Source organism: Aythya ferina (assembly GCF_964211825.1).
Source record: "Aythya ferina genome assembly, chromosome: Z".
Lineage (NCBI taxonomy): Eukaryota > Metazoa > Chordata > Aves > Anseriformes > Anatidae > Aythya > Aythya ferina.
The window spans coordinates 67,804,056-67,826,779 of record NC_140299.1 but is presented as its reverse complement, the minus strand read 5'-3'; the positions used below and the strand labels follow the sequence as shown (position 1 = coordinate 67,826,779).

At 38.4% G+C, this 22,724-nt stretch overlaps 2 protein-coding genes across 10 annotated transcripts in view; both read right to left on the bottom strand.

Moving 5' to 3' along the window:
- The window catches only part of MCCC2 (methylcrotonyl-CoA carboxylase subunit 2), a 39,176-nt gene extending 19,434 nt beyond the window's left edge, over positions 1-19,742 (bottom strand). Inside the window, exons 1-7 of one of the 2 annotated variants that reach the window (XM_084503335.1) lie at positions 19,563-19,742; positions 15,427-15,493; positions 12,247-12,331; positions 11,880-11,981; positions 11,182-11,309; positions 10,359-10,471; positions 5,527-5,640 (exon numbers count right to left, since the gene is read on the bottom strand). In XM_084503335.1, coding sequence (XP_084359461.1) covers positions 5,527-5,640; positions 10,359-10,471; positions 11,182-11,309; positions 11,880-11,981; positions 12,247-12,331; positions 15,427-15,493; positions 19,563-19,691 — 738 coding nt within the window. In that variant the 5' untranslated portion in view covers positions 19,692-19,742. Of the gene's footprint in view, positions 1-5,526; positions 5,641-10,358; positions 10,472-11,181; positions 11,310-11,879; positions 11,982-12,246; positions 12,332-15,426; positions 15,494-18,339; positions 18,425-19,562 lie in introns of those variants that run through there. The other variant, XM_084503336.1, reaches the window with a different exon arrangement.
- Positions 19,743-20,187: 445 nt separating this feature from the next.
- BDP1 (BDP1 general transcription factor IIIB subunit) overlaps positions 20,188-22,724 on the bottom strand; it is a 57,291-nt gene continuing 54,754 nt past the window's right edge. For all 8 annotated transcript variants that reach the window (XM_084503318.1, XM_084503324.1, XM_084503321.1 and 5 more), the window contains exon 42: positions 20,188-22,588. In XM_084503318.1, the coding sequence (XP_084359444.1) occupies positions 22,460-22,588 (129 nt within the window). In that variant the 3' untranslated portion in view covers positions 20,188-22,459. The remainder of the gene's footprint in view (positions 22,589-22,724) is intronic.

The window sequence follows — 22,724 nt, the reverse complement described above, 5'->3', positions numbered from 1 at the left end:
CCTGCTTTGCCACCTTCCAATCTCAGAAACCTACCCTGATCACCACAACTTTCAAAGTGTGACCATGCAACGACATCGGCCATATTCCTTAGGACTCATGGGTGCATCTCAACAGACCCCCTAGACCTGTCTATGTCTAAACTATTTACATGGTCCTTACCTTGACCCTCCTACACTACTCACCCTGGCCTGAGGATCCTGGAATTCCTGAACACTAATCTAACCAATGAAGACTAAGGCAAAAACAGCATTGAGTATCTTAGCCTCTTCCACATGCGTTGTCACCAGCTTCCCTATGCTGTTCAGCAGCAGGCTCCCATTTTCTCTTGACTTTCTTTTACTGCTGCAATACCTATAGAAGCCCTTCTTTCTGTGCTTCATGCCCCTTGCCAGATTCAACTCCAGGTGGACTTTGGCCATCCTAAATCCATCCTAACCTAAGGCCCTTGAAGAAAAGTGTGAGTCTTGGCCAAGTAAGTATTAGTCTTCCATACTTAAAAAGGGGACAATTTGCCACTAGAAAATAAAGAAATTCCATTCAAAAGTAGTTAATACAACTTTCTTCTAAATCTGGAGTGTCATTAGCAATTAAACACCTCTTTCAAAAAGTGGTAGTATGTAGTAAAAAGAAAGAAGATCAATTTTCCTCACATAAAGTGATAATTAAAAAAAAAAAAAAAAGGAAGTAAAAGAAAGCCCTTTGAAAACTGAATTATTTTGCCCTTTTTTGTGTGTCATTAAGAGGCCTATCCTTTAATTCAGATGGCATGTTTATAGATACACATCCTTCATTTTCTACACCATGAGGTTTTTCTTTGCATCTCAGTTCCTAATTTCATTTATTTAATTTATAATACTCTGAACTTCCAATCAAGCCCACGAACAAGAGATTAAAAAGAGGTTAATAAGAGGTACAGGAAAGGTCTATAGCAAACATATTCACGTACTTCTGGGTAAAATTTAAAAACAAAATCATCCAATTCATTTCATTTCATTACTATAACTAGAATTCCAAACACTTCAGACAAAAGGTTGAATTCCTCAGGCACTTTGAATGCAACTAAATTACAACTAATGAATATTACAGTTCCAAAGACATGTAGATTCACTGGACTAAAGTGCAAGCTTGTGAATAATCACTCATTTTGAATGATTACTATTCAAGTAAAAATATAAAGTTTCAGTATCTTGAGTAACTTAGAGGCCACTTACCTGTCTTTTAAAATACTTTAAGTAAATACTATAATCATATCATGTTTCTAGAACAGAAATACACATTTTCCCAAGCAGATGAGCTGATGTGCAGAAGAACTCCTAGCACATAAATCTACAGGAGTTTTGCACTTTTTCACTTTTCACCAGGCTTCCCTTTACTTCAGAACACAGGAAGTAGCACACTTTCCCTGGCGGAGGAAGGATCGTAAGTTTTGGATGAGATGGAGAAGCCTATCAATCAACATGACACCCTGAGCTATGAATCAGTATTGCCAAGGGCAAGGATATTGATTCCTCAACCTGGTCAAGTACAGAGGAATGGCTCTATCACATTACTACTCTGGTGGCACTGCTCCTCTTGTTTTTGAGATCTGTCTGCTTGTGAAGTCCTTACTCCTCACCTTCCAGAAAAGAACACTGAGGAAACTTGCACTTCAGACTTTGGACAATACATGCAATTATTTTTTTTATTTTTATTTTTTTAAGTGTACACATCCCAAGACTAATTATATCTATCATCAAGTTTTTTCTTTCATTTCCTTAGGATGTTTTGTTTTAGGCAGGTGAGCAGAAAACTCCAATCCAATTCTTTTCATACAGGAACAACGTTTTTTGGGGAATACAGCATACACAATAATGGCTACAATATCTACTACAAGATGGAGTGGATATTTCTACGGGAGTCTGAAGTAATTTTGATACTTACAGAAAGGCAAGCAAAAAATTGTTAGTGAGAATATGAAAAGCTCTACCAAACAGGAAAGCTGACAGGTTGTGATATTAAAGTTTGATCTATACACACAAAGATAAAGATCATTACATCTGCAGGTTGCTAAGGAACAAATTAAATTGCAGGATAGTTGTGAAATCTTCCTCTGGAAGTGGTGAAAAGTTTTCTTCCCTTCTGAAGAAGGGAAGATCTACGCAGTCACTGCCTTGCCTTGGTAAATCTTCACTTTGAGACTTGACTCAGGCCAGCCTTTTTCAGCCGCCTAACTGGGCAAAAGTCTCCTATATGGTTTCTACATCTCAGTGATAAAGATGAATGACTTAAATTCCCTTACAATGTTAAAAGAGTACTATCCCCTTAGAATGAGAGCATCTGTTTTCCTGTTTTTCAGTTTGCTGGCCAGTACTGGGTATTAGCTCTCTCATTTTGTATTTGCTTAATGCTGAAGCTTGAAACAAACTGCTTGTTTGGCTGGGATAGAGTTAATTTTCTTCCTAGTAGCAGGTATGGTGCTGTGTTTTGGATTTAGGATGACAATAATGCTGCTAACACATCAGCGTTTCAGTGGTTGCAGAGCAGTGCTCACACAGAGCCAAGGAATTTTCAGCTTCTTTCAGCAAAGGCACCCACCAGCAAGGAGGCTGGGGGTGCACCAGGAGCTGGGAGGGGACACAGCCAGGACAGTTGGCCCAAATGGGCAACAGGGATGTCCTGTACCATGTGGCATCATGGTACAGCAATAAAGCTCAGCAATAAAGCTGGGGGGAGTGGCTGTGAGGCATGGCTGCTGCTCCAGGACATTCACAGTGATGGTGTTTGTCTTCCCAAAAAACTGCCGCACCTGATGTGCCCCGCTTGCTTGGAACTGGCTGAACATCTCCCTGATGATGAGAAGTGGTAAGCTAATTCCTTGTTTTGCTTTACTTGTATGTGCAGCTTCTGCTTTACCTATTGAACTGGCTTTATCTCAACCCAGGAGTTCTTGCACTTTTACCTTTCCAATTCTCTCCCCCGTCCCACCTGGAGAGATCAAGCAGCTGTGTAGGGCTCAGCTGCCTGCCAGGTTAAACCACAACACTCCCCCAGGACACATGGCTTGGTGTACCCAAGGGGTCCCCTCTGGGTCTGATGAACCTTTCCAGCTTTAACAGAGCTCCAGGCAGAATCACTCAAGGTGCACCATGCTCCCCAGTGCTTTCCCCTGTGGAAGTGCTGTCAGAAAAGGAAGGTTTGCTCAGGTCTTTCAGATTTACCAACAGAGCTTCTGCAACAAATTACTCTGAACTTGAGCAAGCCCCAGAGGCTGTAATGCAACTTACCGTGCCACTGTCTAAGCTAATGAACAGTGCTGGGCCTAAAAAGACTTTGTGCCTAGACAACTCAGGTGTTCCTGCAGCCAGTGGCAGTTATTTGTAACATGATAAGCAAGCTATTAACAGTCAGATGTAAAAACTCATTTCTTTCATCCTAGTAATTTCTTTATTTCAATAAAAAAGATACATGAATCACCCAGTGTTACTCATGCAACTAATACCAATATTCTCAACTAATATCTTCATTCATATGTATGCCTCCTTTCACAAAGACATTCCTAATATCTAAATTACTGCGATAAATTTACAGAACATTACTTCATTATGAGGGGGAATTTGTCTTTGTTTACCTAAAAACCGCATGCTGAAAAAGACTAACGCAAGATAAAAAGGAACAGAGACATACGTAACACATTTGAAACAACAATTAATGCCAAATAAATTCTATCAGCAAATGAGCAATAAGTTAATTAGCAATAAATGGCATAGTTGCTATTATTTACTGCATTTGCTTTTGCTGATTACTTTGTTGTTCTTGTTAACTTGGAAAGTCTCCATTATAATAATAAAATACTTCACGTTAAATACATTATTTTATTAAGGTAGGCAACAAAGGATGCTCGTACTAATAGGTATCCCCACACACACACTTTCATTGTCAGTTACACTCTGAATTTATTTAAGATGTTCTAGAACAATAATTACTATTTAACAGCCATAGCAAAGTGTGTTTGAATAACAGGTTGTTTAGTTTCTTTTAAGATGCACAAGAACTTTACTTCCATCTATACATAGAACTTGGAAAGAAAAAAGTGTATAGAACAATAAATACACTTTTAGGATCAAGACAAAGCCAAAAAAAAAAAAAAAAAAAAAAAAAAGCAAGCAAACAAAAAAACACAAGAAAAAGAATAAAATGCAAAAATATATTATGGAAATTAAAGCAATACTATACAAGTAAACACTGAATGGCATCACAGGGTAACTTCTTCAAGCAACTTAACTTCTTTAAGGAAATTAACCCAACCATGCTTTAGAAACTGCTCAACAACAAAAGATGTCCGTGTTTGTTTTCCCATAGTTCGTAGGATCTGCTAAATTTTTCGCAGTATCATAAGCGGTGGAAAGAAGTGAATTCCAGCAGATTCCCCTGTCTCTGTTACTACAGAATAGAGTGGAGCAGTATCCTCATTAACACTGCTCTTTAAAAAGTGATTTCTCCTTTGCTCAGGGTGGAAGGACTTTTTCCTAGACATTTGATTTGCTATTGGCTCTGTCAAAGGAAACACCCTTAATAGTTTCCAAGCCAGTATAACTAAAACAGAGACAACACGCTGCCTCAGACCAGTTTGTTCAATGAGAACTTGACTATTTCAAAGAAGCAAGTTTATCCAGTCAGGTTTCACCAAGACTGGTTATGCTGAGAGCTGCCTTACCAGCAGCCTTACCTTATCTCTAGCACTAATGTAACACTTATTACACAAGATTATTTTTTCCTCATAAAGCTTATGTTGAGTAAAACAATACTTGTCAGGAAAAAAAATGGGATTTTTTCAGTATAAAATCAAGCCTATGCTGTAACATACACTGTTTTTTAAAAAACACAAACCCACTTAAACACTCCCTTTCCTGTTGTAGCCTAGCTATCATAATTTTCAAGTCACCTTATGCTGCAGTATTTTGCACGGCCACAGATTCAACTGTGTGTTCCACAATAAAAGCAACTTTTAATTCACCAGAGTTCTTCAGGCATGCTTCTTTAGAAATAATTTTCTTACTAAGAAGGTAGAGAAATGATGACAAACTACATAATTAGTGCATCTCTTTTGTCTACAAAATAACATAAAATATAGCCGATTAGTCCATCTGCTTAGTCCATCTAGTTCTCTGATCTAGACTCTGAGATATAACACACAGTTGTAATTATTTATTTATTTATTTATTTATTTTATTATTTCAGGTCAAACTGAGAGACTATTTAACTGAATATAGATGGCATTCCTACCGTTTAAAATGTGCATAGAAATCTCAAAGTGGTACTATAAAAACAGTTTAACAAAGTCTAAGTTATATATATACACATTGAAAAGTTTTAATTAGAAAAGTTTTAATCAAGGATATAAACATTCAGATATATTTAAAAATGCAAAATTACTTACAGACGATCTGGAAACATCTCACCAAAATTGATCTGAATAGTTCAAGTAGCACAATTGTCAGCAGTGCAAAATTTTTTGGCTATGTTACTAAAAACTTCTCTATGCTTACCAGTGGTGGCCCTCCCAAGAATATTGTTCCCTGTTTGCCAACAATAATGCTTTCATCAGCCATTGCAGGTACGTATGCTCCTCCTGCTGTACAGGATCCCATTACTACTGCTATCTATTGGGAAAACAAAAAACACAAGTAAATAATTGTCAAGCCTTTTAAAATGAATTGCACTTCCATAACTGTATATTGTATTGATTTGAATAATTTCTGGGACAGTACTACAAGATTACTTTTGACTGGCTGGGCAAAAATATTATTTAAGTTTTAGCTTTTCTTCCTAAAACAAGGGAACATCTTTAGTTTTCAACCCATCTTCCTCAGGCCTCCCTGCATGAAATTTCATATATGAAATGCCATATGCCACGTATGTGAAATATTTGAAGGAACTAACATTCTATAGTGGAATATGTCTTTACCAGTGAACTGTTACAGGTTGAAAGCTAGAGTTTGCTCCTGGTATTTACAACTGAGGGTATCAGTTGTTGCTTATCGGTATAATTTCACCACTGTTAGCAGCCTTCAAAGAACATTTCTTACATCTACTAGTACATAACTTCAGTTCTTCAATGGATCAACTAACAGCCAACACATTAGCTCTGCCCCTTCAAGGTGTGTTGTATAACTCATTGTCATCTTGAGCATGAATAATTATTTCATTCTTATGCCAATTTTGAGACAAACATCTAAGCAATGCACATTTTCTACCACTAATATTTGGGTGACACTTTTACAAAATTGACTGGATTTCAGTAATTATGAATAACTGCAGCAGCAAGTGATCTTGAAAGTGAAGTTCCTCTCTTAACTTTTCCTTCAGCAGAGATCCTCCAAGAAAGCTAAAGACATTTTCAAAACAGTTTGTAATGAAAAAAAATTAAATGCTCATAATGAAAAGGAAGACGGAAAGAAAATAATTCTCTAAATGCTTCCTTCCATGACCACAAAAAAAAAAAAAAAATCTGAAGCACAAAATAACATTGTTTTGTGAGAACTTTGTTTTGATATATTTCTGAAATGACATCAAGTAGTGTTCTGTGTTAAATGGTAATTTAAAGGTTGCTGTTAAAAGAAAAGAGCACACACAGAAATAGAACATCCAAGTTCTAGTGCATTTTCTGTACCTAAAGAAGAAGTAGATGAAATTATGTTAATCTCTAACCCCAAATCAAACAGCTTCTTCAGTTAACAGTTTTCAGTTTCTTAAACTATATTCAGTCATGTGATTGATCTGCAATTGTGCATAGAATAAGTATCTCCAGGTAAATACAAACATCATGTAAGCCTCTGGAAATGGGAGAAACTTGGGGGAAAAGTTAATTTTCTTTATTCCCTAGGTTTTCTGTTTTTTCTCTAAGTTTTTTCTTCTCTCACACTCATGCTGAAAAAGGTGGCTGCATTTAAACTGTCATTCAGGTGTTACTTCTTCCAAAGCTACATAGGAAAATCACAACCTATCTGTCAAAAAGCACAACCTCAAACTTTCCAACCAACGTGCTACTTCCTGACTTCATTCTTTGAATTACTGCATTGAAAACTACTTAAAAGAGCAATATAGATCAACAGTTCTGAATGCACACAGTTATTTTATACCTACTGCTCAGCTCCCCTATTGTATCCATGCAGCTTATGAGTATGAGAAAGCCTAAGAAGTGGCTAATGGGAAGCTAATCACATCTTTCTGATTCACAGCTATATAGACATCAATGCAATTTAAAGCTGCAGTAGGAGTATAATAAATTAGTCACAGGTAAAAGCGGAGGGGGAAATTAAAAGCTGCATAGGTAACTGGTTAAAAAAAAAAAAAAAAAAAAAAAAAAAAAGCAATCATTTTAAGGTCAAAATTGAGAAGAGCTTATAAGCTGATGAAACAGATGCTCAGCCAGGCCACAAAAAGTAACAGCAGATAGAAAACTAACAACATCCAAACTCGCTTGTCAGAATAATTAACCTGAACAGGAATCAGAGGCAGCACTATTTCCTAATAACATTCCCTAATGCAACATCCTCTCAGACAGGGAAGACTATTCTAGTTCCCTGTATCTGCTAGCACAGAATCAGTAGCAGATTACAACGTTTACTGTGCTTTTTTGAAATGAAACAAAGGATAAAAACATCCCTCAAATAAAATACTCTTATTAGATATTTTATATGAAGGAATAGTTTCAATGATTTTTTTTTCTCCAATTTTCCATAAATATTTTAATAAAGTTAAATTTTCATCAGTGTCATATCAAGAAAATTACTTTTATCAGTGTCATGCCAAACAGCAATATAAGTGTATTATTAGAAGACAAATTCTTCCCATGCTTCTTTTTGATTGTACAGGGGTACAGTGCTACTCTAATTTAATACTACATGGTAATCAAAACAACGAATTCAGCTTGATGAGGAATTTTGCAAATACCTGAACGTTTCAACATGTACCAGAAAAACTGCTAGGGATAGGACTTTCTAGCAAGGTGCTGCATAACCTCAGTAATTTCAGCCTTCCAAACAGGGTTTGCATACCCATCTTCAACGTAGCATCTAAAAATCACTAATCCCATACTAGATAATGATCGGAGTCTCCAGTTAAAAAAAAAAAAAAAAAAAAAAAGTTCACCAAAACTTCTCTTAAAAGAATTCAGTACAACAGCCATGTGAATGCTTCTTTTGACAACACACTGGCTTCCTGTTCCACAAAAATGGTGGGACCAATTTTATTCATATACATACATCTAAAAGTACAACCTAGACACATCAATGACTCCAGTGAATGACCAATTTGTTAGTTATGCAAGTGCATGAGCTCCTTAAGAATTCTTAACTCTTTTCTCTTAAATATTTTTTTTCCAATTAAACAGTGCTTTTCCTCAAGTAACCTTACTAAACACTACACTTGCTTAACTATTGCTGTCAGAAAGAAAAGCACTACCAAAGTTAAATTATGTCCGATTGCAAAACAGATTTAGGGAATTTTGGGTATCTTCTGCCTCAGAGGCAATGAATTTCAGGATTCTTTGTTAGAGAAAAGATGAATGAAGATTTGAAGCCTGAGTTGCCTCCAAAATGCACCCAAAGTGTATCAAGGCAACAAAGGTATTTTTCTCAGACATCAGGCAAAGCCAACATCTGTCAGGTAAGGAGGAGTCAGAGGGACCACTAGATCCTTGACCAGCACTTCTGCTTCACAGTGAAAGGAAGTACTAGCTTCCACTTACTCCTAGACTATGAGATTCAACCAAGTATAGCTTCTTGCAGAGAATAATTAAAAAAAATAAAATAAAATAAAAAGTATGTTTGTAGCTCAGCCACGCCTTTCAACAACAGGGGTAGATAAGAATAAAGAAAATAAAACATAATTTCCACCCTACATTAATGGTGAGTTCAACAGCCAAATATGGCAAAACAATATGGTGGTAAAATACGCCCCTCACTGTGCTCAGATGAAAGAGCAAGTGAGCTAGAACATCCACTCTGCTTGAGATTCCAATAGCTATTTCTAAGAAGACTTCCTTCACCTTCTTTCATCCAGATGGTAGGCATTGAACAGACAACGACACATAGGAGCAGACTCATGTAGTTACAGTAATTCAGAGAAAACACTGGACCACTGCTCAGTAGTAGTGGGGGAAAAAAAGCAAAAATGTAAAGAAATACTGGGAAAGGGACATAAAATAGAATTGGGAATATCATTGTACATGTACTATTATATAAATCCATAATCAGTTGCCATACTAAGTAATACAGGAAAATCTGTCTCTTTCACCTCAGAAAGGATATAACTAGGCCTGGAAAAAGGTTTAAAGAAGATAAACAAGTATGATCAAAGGTAAGGAACACCTTCCCTATGAGGAACAGCTAAGAAATCTTGAATTCTTCAGCCTGCAATGGGGAGTAAGAGGCAGATAAATGACAGCTGTACAGCTGTAGAAAGGACCTGGTTTGCACTGCTACAGATCAGAATAGAAGGTTCCTGTGTTTGGAGCAGGTTATCTTCAAAGATCATGGATCTCTGCCCTCCTTAGTGGCCTCTCACAGGTGCCAGATGACAGCTCCCTTAACTAGCCAAAGATTGCTCTACTGAAGTCCAGGGTCTTTATCCTGCTACTTGCCTTCCTCACCTCCATCCAGATTTTATATCCTGCCATCCATTTTCACTGCAGCCAAGGCACCCATCAACATTTACATGCTCAGACAGTTCTGCACACTTCATGAGTAGCAGATTCAGTAGTACTCCTCTCCTAGCTGGCCACCTGCACCAAAAAATTGCCCCCAACACACTCCTGGAATATCCGTAACACAAAAACATTTCTAAATCCACAAATTGTGACCAACAGTAATTCAATGCATCATTAATACATTAGAAAATGACCTTGTTGCCAGGGCAGATTTATCATACAGTTATCTGTGTATAAAATGGATATATAAATATACATATACCCCTCTTAGCAAAAAGTATGTCTAATTTACTAGCCATCATCAAAGGGGTTCTCACCCTTACAGCATTGATGAAGAATAATCAACTGCTCCAAGACTTCCTACTGCTTCCTGACGTGGCCCTATTTACCACACTGTCAAGTCCTCTTTTTCCCCACTCCAAGATAGGAGCAGGTAGGTCATGTCATTAACATCAAGGCCAAGAAAGAAGACAGCTTCTTCAAAACTATAATGACTTTTTGTGGACAGTTATTGTGTTTACAGTGCCTCTAATCCCCAGACTGGGCCAACAGGTCAGCAGAATGCAGTGCTAACTAAAGCAAAGCATGACTACACATCTTGAAATCACACAAAAGCAGCAGGAATAAAAACTAATTAATACATTTCATTCTCAAGTAAAACCAAATTACCTGAGGAATTCCTTGTGAAGACATGACTGCTTGATTATAGAAAATACGACCAAAATGATCTCGATCTGGAAATACTTCTGCTTGACGAGGCAAATTTGCTCCTCCAGAATCAACTACAGTAAATGAAAATATATTAACATATGCCTTTGAACAGTGTTATATACATAAATTGTTGGTAAATTATCTGCATGTTATTGAAAATATCCAGCCCTTACTATCGCTACTGCTATCTGGTATCTATGTATATTAGGATACCCTTCCTGAAAATGCAGAATTAGTACATTCCACATACACAACTAACATCCACACCAAATATTTTAATGAAAAATAAATTCAGATGGCTTTAGAGATACAACCATTCTTCCTGCAGATACTTCTAACCTCATCTTACTGCAAAACATTTGAACTAAGATCACTTTCAGTGCACAACTTTTAAGACAATTTTTCTATTGCAATTCTGTCACAAGTTCCAAAAAAATGAAGAAACTAACTACTCATGCATGACAGATGTCAGGGAAAGGAAAAACAATGAAGTGATACATACAGTGGTGTAGTTACATCTGTATCTTGTAAACCGAGACCTACAGCAATGCAGAAAATAGTGCTACAAAGCTAGAAGTGCGCTCCAGTAAGATTTGCAACTAATCTGTAGAAGTAACATTGTATTGATGAAAATGCATTTGCAATGGAAATATTTACCTGGTTAGTTGAATCTGGGGACATGTCAGCCTCAACAATGTGTTTTGAAAGAAGCAGTGTTTTATCTAGAGATCATGTAATACCATTGACAAAGGTCATTTGCTATTTCCGCAATGGGACTCACCCAAATATATGCAAGGGAGATGATTTTGCATTGCAATTTCTTGAGCACGTAAGTGTTTCTTAACAGTGATGGGATAGTAAGTACCACCTTTGACAGTTGCATCATTGGCAACAATCAAGCATTCCACCCTGAAAGCAAAACAAATTTATGGGAGAGAAACATAGTCCTAGTAAACAAATCATTTGTTGATTAAGAACTGCAACACACTCAAGATACTTGAAACCCTTGGGATGCTCAAGAAAGCAATCCTCTTTACCTGCATTCCCTCAAACACACAGTATAGCAGCAGTTGCAGCACTATGACGTTCTGCTTCACAGTCCCTTAGCTCCCTAAATAATTAGCTATAGATTCATACTTATTTCCAACAATAGTTTTAGTGGTACTTTTAGTAAGCAAAACTAATTCTTAACCTAGAATACTGTTCAGTCTCTTGAAAATTGCCTTACTGATGCACAAATCTCTTTTCTTCATCATACACCAGAAAATCTGTGTGTCCAACTTCAATATGCAATACAGTTATTTAAAAAATCACCTCCTTTTAACAAAAACTGAATGAATTAAGACACTGAATTTGCTGATATTTTGAGTCTCTGAAACAAAACACTTAAAAGCTAATAGCTTAACGCTGGAAATTAAGCAGTATTGTACCTTATTGCTTTTCATATCATCAATAATGTAGCTGACTGCTATCTCTCACCCAGATATTCGTCCAATGCCTGTGATAATTCCTCCTGCTGGTACCTCTTCATTACCATACAACTGGTAGCCTGCAAACTGGGAGAACTCCAAGAATGGAGACCTGAGTAATGACAAAGACCATAACAAGATTTTTAAACAGGAATTGGCTTAGTACTCAAATGTCATTGAATCTCAATTGTAAGATCCAATTTTATTTTTTTTAAATCTCACTTTTTAAAACGATGAGTATTTCAAAGAACACATTTGTAAAACTTCAAATGGTGATAACTGCCAGTGCTCATGGAAACTAACGAGAAAACAAGTCTCTTAGACTATTGACCTGAGAAAGAGAATTCGATGTGTTTTTAAGCAGAGAAAGTACTTACCCTGGATCAATAAGCCTGTCAATTCTCTCTCTGGGTAACAGCTTTCCTCTTGATGTGTGAAGCTTACGAGCTTTTTCTCCACCCCCTGTGATACAACAGTCATTCTTTAGGTTTACACTGAACACAGACAGACAAATCAACAGTTATATTAAAATTTAGAATGGAAGCACTAAAAAGTTCCCAGCTTTTCAAATATGGACTTTAATAATGCATTCATTAAATAATGATTTTCACTTCAAACAGACTTAAGGAATTGATACAAATGCTTGCCTTTTGGAATCTACTCTATTTTCCCCTTCATTTTTTATGGCTAGTCTTCATGTAAAGATACTAATAAACACCGTTGCCTGAAACTTTCACTCTCTGCTTGGCTATCAACAGAAGGGCTGGAAACATGAATACACAGAGGAAAAGCACAGCAATAAGAACTACAAAATATACTTTTTCCCAAACTAGTTCAAAACAGCTATGCTGAATCCAGTCTTGAAAGACCCAACACTACCAGGATTCATTTCCTTAGATTACTCCAAAGCTGTGAGCATCAGAGTTCAGAAACACAGCATTTAATATCAAGGTTATATTTATCTTTGCTTCATCTCAGCCCGTTACTGGAGGCCAACCTAAATCATATCTTTTGCTCTCTAGAGCTTTGTGTCATTCAATACTTAAGATTTGTTGACACACCTCAGCCTCTTTATAACAATAGCTTATCCAAACAGCGTCTCTTTATGTAGACAGATCACTGATCCACCTCGTCACTCTAAAATTGTCTCCCCTTGTCCAAAATAAAGCAGGTGTTATTTTGCTAGCATTTCTCCTGAGACTTCTAGATTTCTTTGTTAGCTAAGCATTGCTGAAACAGAGCTTTTAAGCCTACCTGTCAAGCCATCCCTCTTACCTCCTTCTTTGACCACTATGAATATCATTTCCTACCTATAAGGCAGGCCAGAAAGCCCACAGATTATTTCTGATTCAGTCTGTTCATTAGGTCTGTATATCCAGCCTAAGCCTAAATCTTGCACATTCTTTCTGCACAGGTCTCTTACGATACAACCTTTCATATCCACCCACAGAGCTAATACTCTCATCCAAGTTCTCAACATCCCACATCATGATTACTACAACATTTTCTCTGACCTTAGCAGAAACCATCTTGCCTTTCTCATTTACACTTAGAGTGCTGCTGCAAGAATCATTTTCTATCCTGTGATTTTCGTCATCTCTGTGCATACCCCCTCTTCACATGCTAATCCTAAATGCTTGCCCTCCACGCCCTATAGCCATTCTGTTGAACATTTCTCTTTCAGGATCAAGAGGTTCACTCCACCCTACACTAGACTCCTTTCTGAAGCAGAAATTTCTGAAGCAGAAATTCACTGAAAAAAGCTTGGAGGTGTTTAACGTGAAATCTCCTGTTCAATTTCTCCTCTACAGCAATGTCTATAAAGACTTCACTGTGACTGTGGATTGGTTATGATTCCTGCCAGTCGCAAAGCCTAGAAGTATCTCAGTTGTAAAATTCTTTTGCTTGTCATCCGAAATCCACCTGCTGTAATTTTTTACAGCCCATACATTCTTTGGTGGCAGGGACCTTCCTGTTACACAGACTGGTATTACACAGGAGAATGTGATAGAGGATTACAACAGACCTACCCACCAGAGCAGCAAATAATGAAATATGCATTACAAAGACTTCTGGCAAGAGCTCATTCTCTGAACGACCGCTCTTAGAAAGAAAAAGACGTTGCATTGATCCCTCAAAAGTATTCAGTCTAAGTATCCAATTCTTCTTGGTTGGACTAGATGATCTGAGAGGTTTTTTCCAACCTGAACAATTCTGTGATTCTTGTATACCTGTATGACAGGCAAAGCAATCTCACTTGATCACACTCTCAAAATACATATAAACTTTGTGACAGAGCTCCCTTACTGAGATGCAGAAGAGGACTGTGTTCTTGTCCTGTTATCATATAATGAGCAAGAACAGGAAAAGGTGCAGCAGTGAAGAAGGCCATTATCACTAGTTCACGAGCCACACAGGGTACTACTAAACAGTCCCTACACCCATAAAAGACACAGGGAGTCTACAGGATTCAGCACATCCTTATGAAGTCCTTGAGCTTTGTTACATAGCAAACAAGGAAGAATATTAAACTCATACTCTTAAATGTGCTCTGTTCCAAAGTTGTACAAGAAGTTGCATTACATAGGAAACAGCACACTGTCACGACACACACAAGGTGAGAATTAAAGCTACATGCTTGATCTCAGGCAGCACAGTTTAGCTTTGATAAACAATTTCGTTTTGTATTTCTCAGTCAGTTGTAATTAATTTAGGTAGTCCTATATCAGTAAAGATGAAACCTGAAACACAGGTTTCAAACTTCCAAATCAGTACAGATTTACTTACCTTTTTTTTTTTTGCCAGCAAAACAACAACAGAGGTCTTTGTAAACCCCCTTGAAGGTGAAGAAACTAACACACAACTTGAACAGTAGTACATTTGCCAAACCAAGCTTTTATAAAAGCAGGCAGCCGAGGATGAAGCAAAGAAGCAGGTGAAGAGGAAAGTACATGAGCAAAAACCTTTTTTTAATAGTCCTTTCTATTTTTTAAATATTGCCATTAAATTCATTAAAGAAGCATATTTTCCATTGATTAAAAGGACTGATTAAAAATGAAACAGCTCTGAATATCCAGTTTTCACCATGTATTTTGCTTACTTTTTGCCTCTTTAGCAAGGAAATTAGTCTTCTGTTTTGTTATATCAACCTTACTTTAACTTATCGTGCTTTTCCAGTAATTTATGGACTTGCTGCATTAGGATATTCCTGTGATATTCTGTTGGCAAAAAAATGTATTAACACTAAATACTGTGATAAACAAATAAACGCCTATGTTAAAGACTCTTTTTCTTACTTAAACCAAATTACTTTGAAAAAACCCACCAATATTTCGAACCAAGCTAACTTGGACATAAACCCTTTAAAGTTTTCAGCTGATGAAAGATAGCACCTAGATGCAAACCGATGACCTAAACTTCAGTATGACTACCATAATCCACCTAATGTTGTGTCTGAATGAACTGATTAATGGGAAAAATAGTAATAATTTAAAGAAAAACATCTATTTTAGGACTAGTTTAAACAAGTATTCTAAAATCTGGACTACCATACTTACCTAATTTGATTTTTTCTGCTTGTTCCTGGAGTTCCTTTACCAGTGCTTTCATTCGTTCATAGTTTTCCTAAGTAGGAGAAAAATGTTTCAAGTTTAACCAAGAGTGACACTGCTATGTTTGAACAAAAAACACAGAAATTAGTGCACAAGATTTATTTCTCTTCAAAATTTCAATCTACCTTATTAAATTCTTGTTCTGCACTGTTTTTAAAGTAATAAAATTTCTACCTGTGTGTCGGCTTTCCTCAGGCATCCCAAAACAACCTTCACAAAAACTCTGAGTGTGTTTGAATTGTAAAAGGTCAGTTCTAAATTTAATGAACCATTACCAGAATTAGTCATTACAGAGTTGAAATGTTATTTTTCAGGTTTTGTTAATGTTTTGTTACAGGTTTGTTTGCCTTTTACAAATCTAATTTTGTAAAACAAAACATCATGGAGACTCAAATTAATTGATGCTATGTCTCTTCTACGGAAGATGAATGACCTAGACTGAATAGAAATTGGTAAACAATTTCTATAGTCTTATTGTTTAAGTAGAATGTAAAGAGAAAACAAAGCTTTGCAAAACCAAGGAGACCGGTCTTCGAGGCAATATTCATCTTATAAAAACAGACTTTTCCAGCTTTTTATGAGCAAACCAGTACTGAGCTCACCACTGCAGAAATATCCCATACTCTGTGTGATCATTACAGCTGTTTTTACCATTTCTTCAGAATTAGAATGTGTTAGTCAACCTTAACTTGGCTTTTCACACACACTAAAAACTACATAACTGCTTTGAAAAGTATAACCACAACAAAGCAAAGAGATACATTAATTGTTGCACAAAGAAATCATACTGTCTTGTCTAATTGCCATGTAGAAGATATTAAAGTCTACAGAAAAATCAATCTGGAAACTTCATATTCAGACTTGAACATTCAGAACTGGGGTTTCCCCTGGAAGCAGCAAGTGTTGTGGTTTAAATAGCTTTGTTTAGCTCTGTCTTAATCACAGAAAGACAGCATGTGGTGAAGGGCAAAGAGAATGAAAACAGGTATGGGCCCTTTGGATTCAAACCACTTTAGGTGTACAGAAGGACTTGAAAAAGAAAACATTTCTCCTCCTTTACAATCGCTATGAAGAGATAGAAAATATCCTACTGAGAGGTAAGAATGTGTCAGAAGAAAGCAGGTCTTGGCCACTTCCCCCCTGGTACACAGGGTCGGCAGCAGGTCAGCCCCTGTGCCTGGGGAAGGACTGCACATCCCCACTAAGTGCTGCGGGCAGCAGGGCTCAGCCTGCACCCGGTGCCTCCCAGGAAGATGACTGCAGAACGCTACCTACCTGCCTCCAGAGCTGCCCTGCAGCCCCAGGAGACAGGGACGGGGAAGTCACCAAACTTTGTGTCCCCTCCCTCAGTTGTAAGGCTGCATTGTCTGCTCCAGCATGCTGCTCCTCCTTTGGTGCTTCAGTCTTTCTTCCTGGCCCACCCTCCACACAGACCCAGCACCTACCTCTTCAACTGTTTTTTTTTTTGTCTTTTTTTTTTCCCCTCCTAAGCTGTGAAATCACAGGGGAATGACTTACTGACAGTTTTACCATTGTTCACAGCATCCCAGAGAAACAAGTGCAAAGCAAGCTGCGTCTTGTTAACGGGACTCCAGCACTCCCCAAAGAGACTACGGACAGCAACTGCAGCCACACACACAACCACTCACCAATGAGGAAAGCAGAACCTGATTTCAGACCTTCAGAAGAGCGCTTACAACTCCTACAACTCCTCTGTAAAAGTCCGTAAAACAGACATCGTAACTCTGTTCTTCTAAATCTGCAGTTGTTACAAGATCCAGTGTTATTGTATGCGTGAGTGTTCAGTTTGTCTAGCCGACTCACTTCCCAGCACTGCACACAAGGTTTTCCCTGTTTCTCCTTCTTCAGTCAGCCTGTTTCCTCTAAACACACTCACCTTTTTTGACAGTACTGAGATTTAAAGATCACCTTTAACATAGGAAAAAATGCAGCTAAAAATGGCAGAGGAAATTAGAAAGGTTGTAGCAACCCCAGTTGCAGGCTCCCTTATCCGATTCTGAATTAACAGCTCCTGGCAGCTGCTTTAGCTATTCTCCTACATGAAAAACTGTGAAAAGATTTTTTTACATCATCTATGAAAACCATTGCATTCCAGTATTTAAGTTAAATTCAGTTGATTTCTAACCTTATCCTTCACATCCTTAACCACAACACAACATCATTGTATGTTACAAAGGCAAAGTAAACATGTTTTCAAATCTTTCTATGGGTTTTTTAAGAAACAGCTCCCTTCAGAACCAAACCTGTTATTTCTTCTAATAAGCTCTTTATTAACTGATGTCAAAAAGGCAACAAGTTCTTACTGGAAACCAGCCCCTGCACCAGTCAGTTCTATAAAAGTCTGCTCTTAATATAAGGGCTCCCAGGAACTTTAAAGCAAAATCTAGAAGCCAAAGTTACAGACTAATCCTACAGTTATTATATGAGCTGAATTACTGCTACACAAGGTAAGGAGCAGTCAGAGCTGATCTTCAGAATCTTTACATAGACTCTCCTCTATTTTCTAGAACTTGGACTAACTCATTTTTAAATTACATTTTTACCTGTCTGGTTTGACAGTTTACATTATGAAGGCCAGCCTGTCTAGCTGAATTCACAGCCAGAAAAGCAAACATTAGCTGCAGGAGGCAAGACCTTCATCACATATTGTTATGCCTTCTTGTGTTTGCACTGCTACTCCGTGTATTACATTTATTTCAGATGGTTAAGTACCTCACAGCATGGACCCCAGCTCTTTGTGTTTGTAAAGCACCACGTACATTTACACTAGTCTACAAATTGTAATTATTTCTACCAAATACTAACACTATTAGGAACCGTACTGCTTGAATGACGTACCAGATGTGTCCAAGTAAGTGGGCTTGTCTAGCATAGCCACGCAAACTTTTCCTGTCAAAATGTCCCATTGGAAACTGCTGCCAAAACTTGTGAACACTAATAAAAAAAAAAAAAAAAAAAAAAAAAGTAAAAATGTATCCTAAAAAAAGTTACCTGGCCTTGCATTTTTTTGAGCTCTGGAGGTACACACGCAAATGAAAATCCATTAACAGCTTAGCTGAGTAAACACATTATTACTTTTTCTTTTTGTAGGTGTGAATATACACACACGTACACAAACAAACTCACACTAACTTCACATGTACAAGCTCTGTACATATACACACTACAGCTTCACAGAAGTTTCTGTCACCTACTAAGTTCTGTCCCAAAATTTTTTTGTCCCAAAACCAAACACAGAACGAGAGGAAGTATTTCTGTGAGAGTACGCGCTGTTGCTTCACTTGCTGTTAGTTATTTTGCCTGCATCAAGTTTTAAGACAGCTGTGTGTCTTCCTATCAGTTTTGATCCACACCTAAAACTACACGATTTTCAACCTAACTGTAAACACAACTTTTATCCTCAATGTGAAGATGCCAATAACGCCCCACTAAAACAAAACAATTTACGCCAGACACGGGTGCTGTCATCTCCATAAAGGAGACTGTCATTCCACCTGTTTCTCCACCTCTGGGGATGGTTCTTTCCACTGGCATCCAGCTTTCTGGAGGCACACGCTTGACTCTGCAATATTCCCCCTGCCTCCAGCTCAGGAGCTAGTTGGCAAACAGAAGAAAGTTTCCAGCCCTGAAACCACCAGAGACCTCCTTCGGCTGCCTGCACGCTCCCCGTCCCCGCCTCACCAGCACGGTATCGATCAGCTCCTTCCTCACCGCTGCAATAACAGCAGGCAAACAGGCGCTCGGATTAAGGCGAAAAGTCGAGACCAAACCCACCGCGAGGCGGCAGACGGCACGGACCCATGCCCTTTTTCATTTATTTATTTATTTATTTTATTTTTTTAAAACTCAGCCTGAGCGAGATAAAACGGGATTTGGCACTTCCACCAAAAAAAAAACCACCAAAAAAACAACCAACCCCAAGGGGCGGCAGCAGCAGCAGCTGCCTGCGGGCACCGAGCCCCCTGCCTGAGGGACCCTCGCTGCCCTCTTCCTCCTCCTCCTCCTCCCGCCGGGCGCTCCCCCGGCCCCGGGGCCGCCGAGCGGTGCCGGGCCCGGCCTACCTGGTAGAGCGCGGAGCCCGCGTCGGGCCGCGAGCCCACGGCCGCCACCGCCTCGCCGCGGTAGGGGCGGGCGGGGGAGCGGCGCAGCAGCCGCCATGGGCGCAGCAGGCGCCGCGGGCCCAGCAGCATGGCGGCGGCGGAGCGGAGCGGAGCACAGCCCAGCCCCAGCCCCAGCCCCAGCCCCAGCCCCAGCCGTGCCCGGCCGTCCCGGGCCTGCCGCCGCCGCCACTCCCTCCGCCGCAGCCAATGCGCAGAGCGCGGCCCCACAGCCGCCCGCCCCGCTCGGCCGGGCCCCTCAGCGGGCAGGGCTGGGAGCTGAGGCTGGCTCCGTGCTTTGGTGTGCGGGAGAGAGAGGGGAAGGGAGGGCGAGGAGGGGCTGCTGCCGCCGGCAGGGCTGAGGGGGATGAGAGGAGAGAGTGCGGCGGAGGCCGAAGTCATTTTGTGTAAAGAAAAGTGAAATAAAGCTGCACCCCAGACAGAAAGCCAACGACAGCATAAGACGAAGTGTCTTCAATCTGCTTTCCCCATGCAAACGTGCCTCACAGTGCGAGGCAGAAGTTGAACCCACACCTCCAAACACATACAAGCCTTTAGAAATGGCAATAAATGTTCCAACAGACACAGGTAATATAAAATAATTTATTCACATAATTTACATATACAATATGACAACTTTCTTTGAAACAGAAAGCTTATATGCAATAATACCTGTGTCGGACACATCTTCAAGCAAAGCCACATTTCTTGTGCCACATTTCTGTAAAAACGCTACAACTAATCAGCATCGAGATTTCACAATTCCTTTCTTACATCCCCCACCATTACAAAACTTGCATAAAACAGAACACAAAGTTGTCTCATCACAATTCATATTACACTTGTTCTTTAAAAAAAATCCTCTAACAAAGTGCATGTGGTTTACTGCAGGGAAAAAAAAAAATGTACCCCAATTAACAAGGTAGATAAGGCACCTTAAATATTGGTGATGAAATTATTATTTTTATCTTATAATGTGAATGCAAGCTAACATATATGCAACAAAATATAGAATGGATATCACCTTAGAAAGTAATTAGGGCAATTATTTCATAGCCAACTCTGCCCAAATCTGTGTTTAGGCTATGCCAGTGCAAGTGATTGAAACATGCCACATCTATTAGGAACTAAGAACTTGCTTTAATGAAATATCTACAAGATATACAATACTTTGAGCTTAATGTATACATTATCCTATTTCATAATATTTACAGTAAGACAATACTTAGATAAACTACTCAAGTTAAATGGATTAGGCAGAGCAGGATACTGTCTGAGGAGAAGCTCTGGTGGTGGTGGTAGATTTGTCTATTTGTTTTTTCTTTTTCTTTTGACAGTATGCTTTCCAGTAAGTTACTTTCTACTGGGAACATCAGCCTCTTTACCGTGTCAACTAGATGTTGTTCCTAGTGCCATCTGGTTGACAGAAACCTCCTAGTATAGCAATTTGCAGTAGCAGTAATTTTTTTTTGTGCATTGTCCCTTACTGACAAAGTTTTAAAGGCTCTTTCATAAGCCTTGCCAGTAATTTCTGAAAGGCAAACATTTTCAAACTTCAAGAAGTATTTCAAAATTAAGTAGATACTTACGTGAAAATACTTGCCAGCCTATGATTAAACCAGTCCAAAACTGAAAACAGGCTAATACAGTTTCAAATACAGTTTCTCTTTTATGATCATTTCTTTTACAGAATTACTTGCTGTTATTAAGTATCAGGACAAAGCTAGACTACCTAGATCTACACACTCATTGTGTAATGAAGTTTGAGAATGAATATTTCACCTTTCATTGACCACCTGGCTTTATGAGACTCAAAAGAACCTTCTTATTTCATCAAGACAATCTTCCTCCTAAGCAAGTAAACCATTACACTAAAATCTCAAGCTATGCCAGCGAGTACAAGTAATCCAGGAACACGGGGAAAGCCATTCAAATTCAACTGCTTCCAAGCAGCAAATCCTTAAAGCAACCTCACTGTACATGTACAGTCATGGTTTAAATTTAGTTCTGTTTGTGCTAATTTACACAGGTGAAACAAAGGACAGTGGTACAGATATATACACCTATATGTAAAAACAAGGAAAAGAAATGGTATCCAATCCCTTGTTTTCAAATTTGGAAGGAAATTAGTATGTATATTGGGAAACACTAACCTTTTCCTCACTCTAGTAGGACAGTTGCAAAAATTAACATTGTATAGCATCACTCGGTAAATGAAGCATGTCTTTCAGTGTTTTCCTATATAAATTTTAAAGGAGACAAAACCATTTGGCTTTTCAGGCGAAGGTCTTTTAATTTATGCAAGACTTCTTAAATATAAAAATACGTAGTTTGGAGATGCTAATAAAAATAGCTGCAGTGATGAGCATATCCATGTATTTCCTATGCTACTTTCAGTATTTGCATCCTGATCTACAGAGATTACACTATATATAAAAGGTTCATTTCTCCTTCTAATATACTAATATAGCATACTTCACAAAAAGAAGTAAAGAACTTGTATAACCAGTACCACAAGCTTTAGCATTATAATCCAAAGGGATCCTTGTCACAAGAATAAGCATTTTTTGCATTACACTTTTCTGGAAGACAGCCATGCACCCATTTATCAACATCTAAACAAGGGAAAATTACGCCACTGGTACATCCAATGGCATCAATGTAGTGGTTTAGGTTGCATCAACATTTTAAAAATATCCAGGTCACTTTGGAAGAAATTGATTCCATCTTTAGGGAAGTTTATTAACAATAGCTTGGCTGACGGTAAGATTGGCACAGCAAGCATTAGAACAAGCACAGACTTTTAAAAACAATTTCTTGCTATTGTACTTAGGTCCCACAATTTTTATAAAGCCAATTTGCTATTCTGAGTCATCTACTTCCATAAAGATGTCACTGAAAAAATACTCAGAGATTCTGGTGGGCTCTTCTTCCTTCTTTGGATCTTTAGCAGAAAGGGGGGGCTTCTGAGATGGCTCATTACTTGGAACCTAATAGAAAAAGAAAAGAGTACTGTTAACAGTCTTAATCTGTTTACATATTTATATATACACACAGATGTACACAAACACATATATACATATACACATACATATGCACATGTGTATAAGCATATGTAGATATATA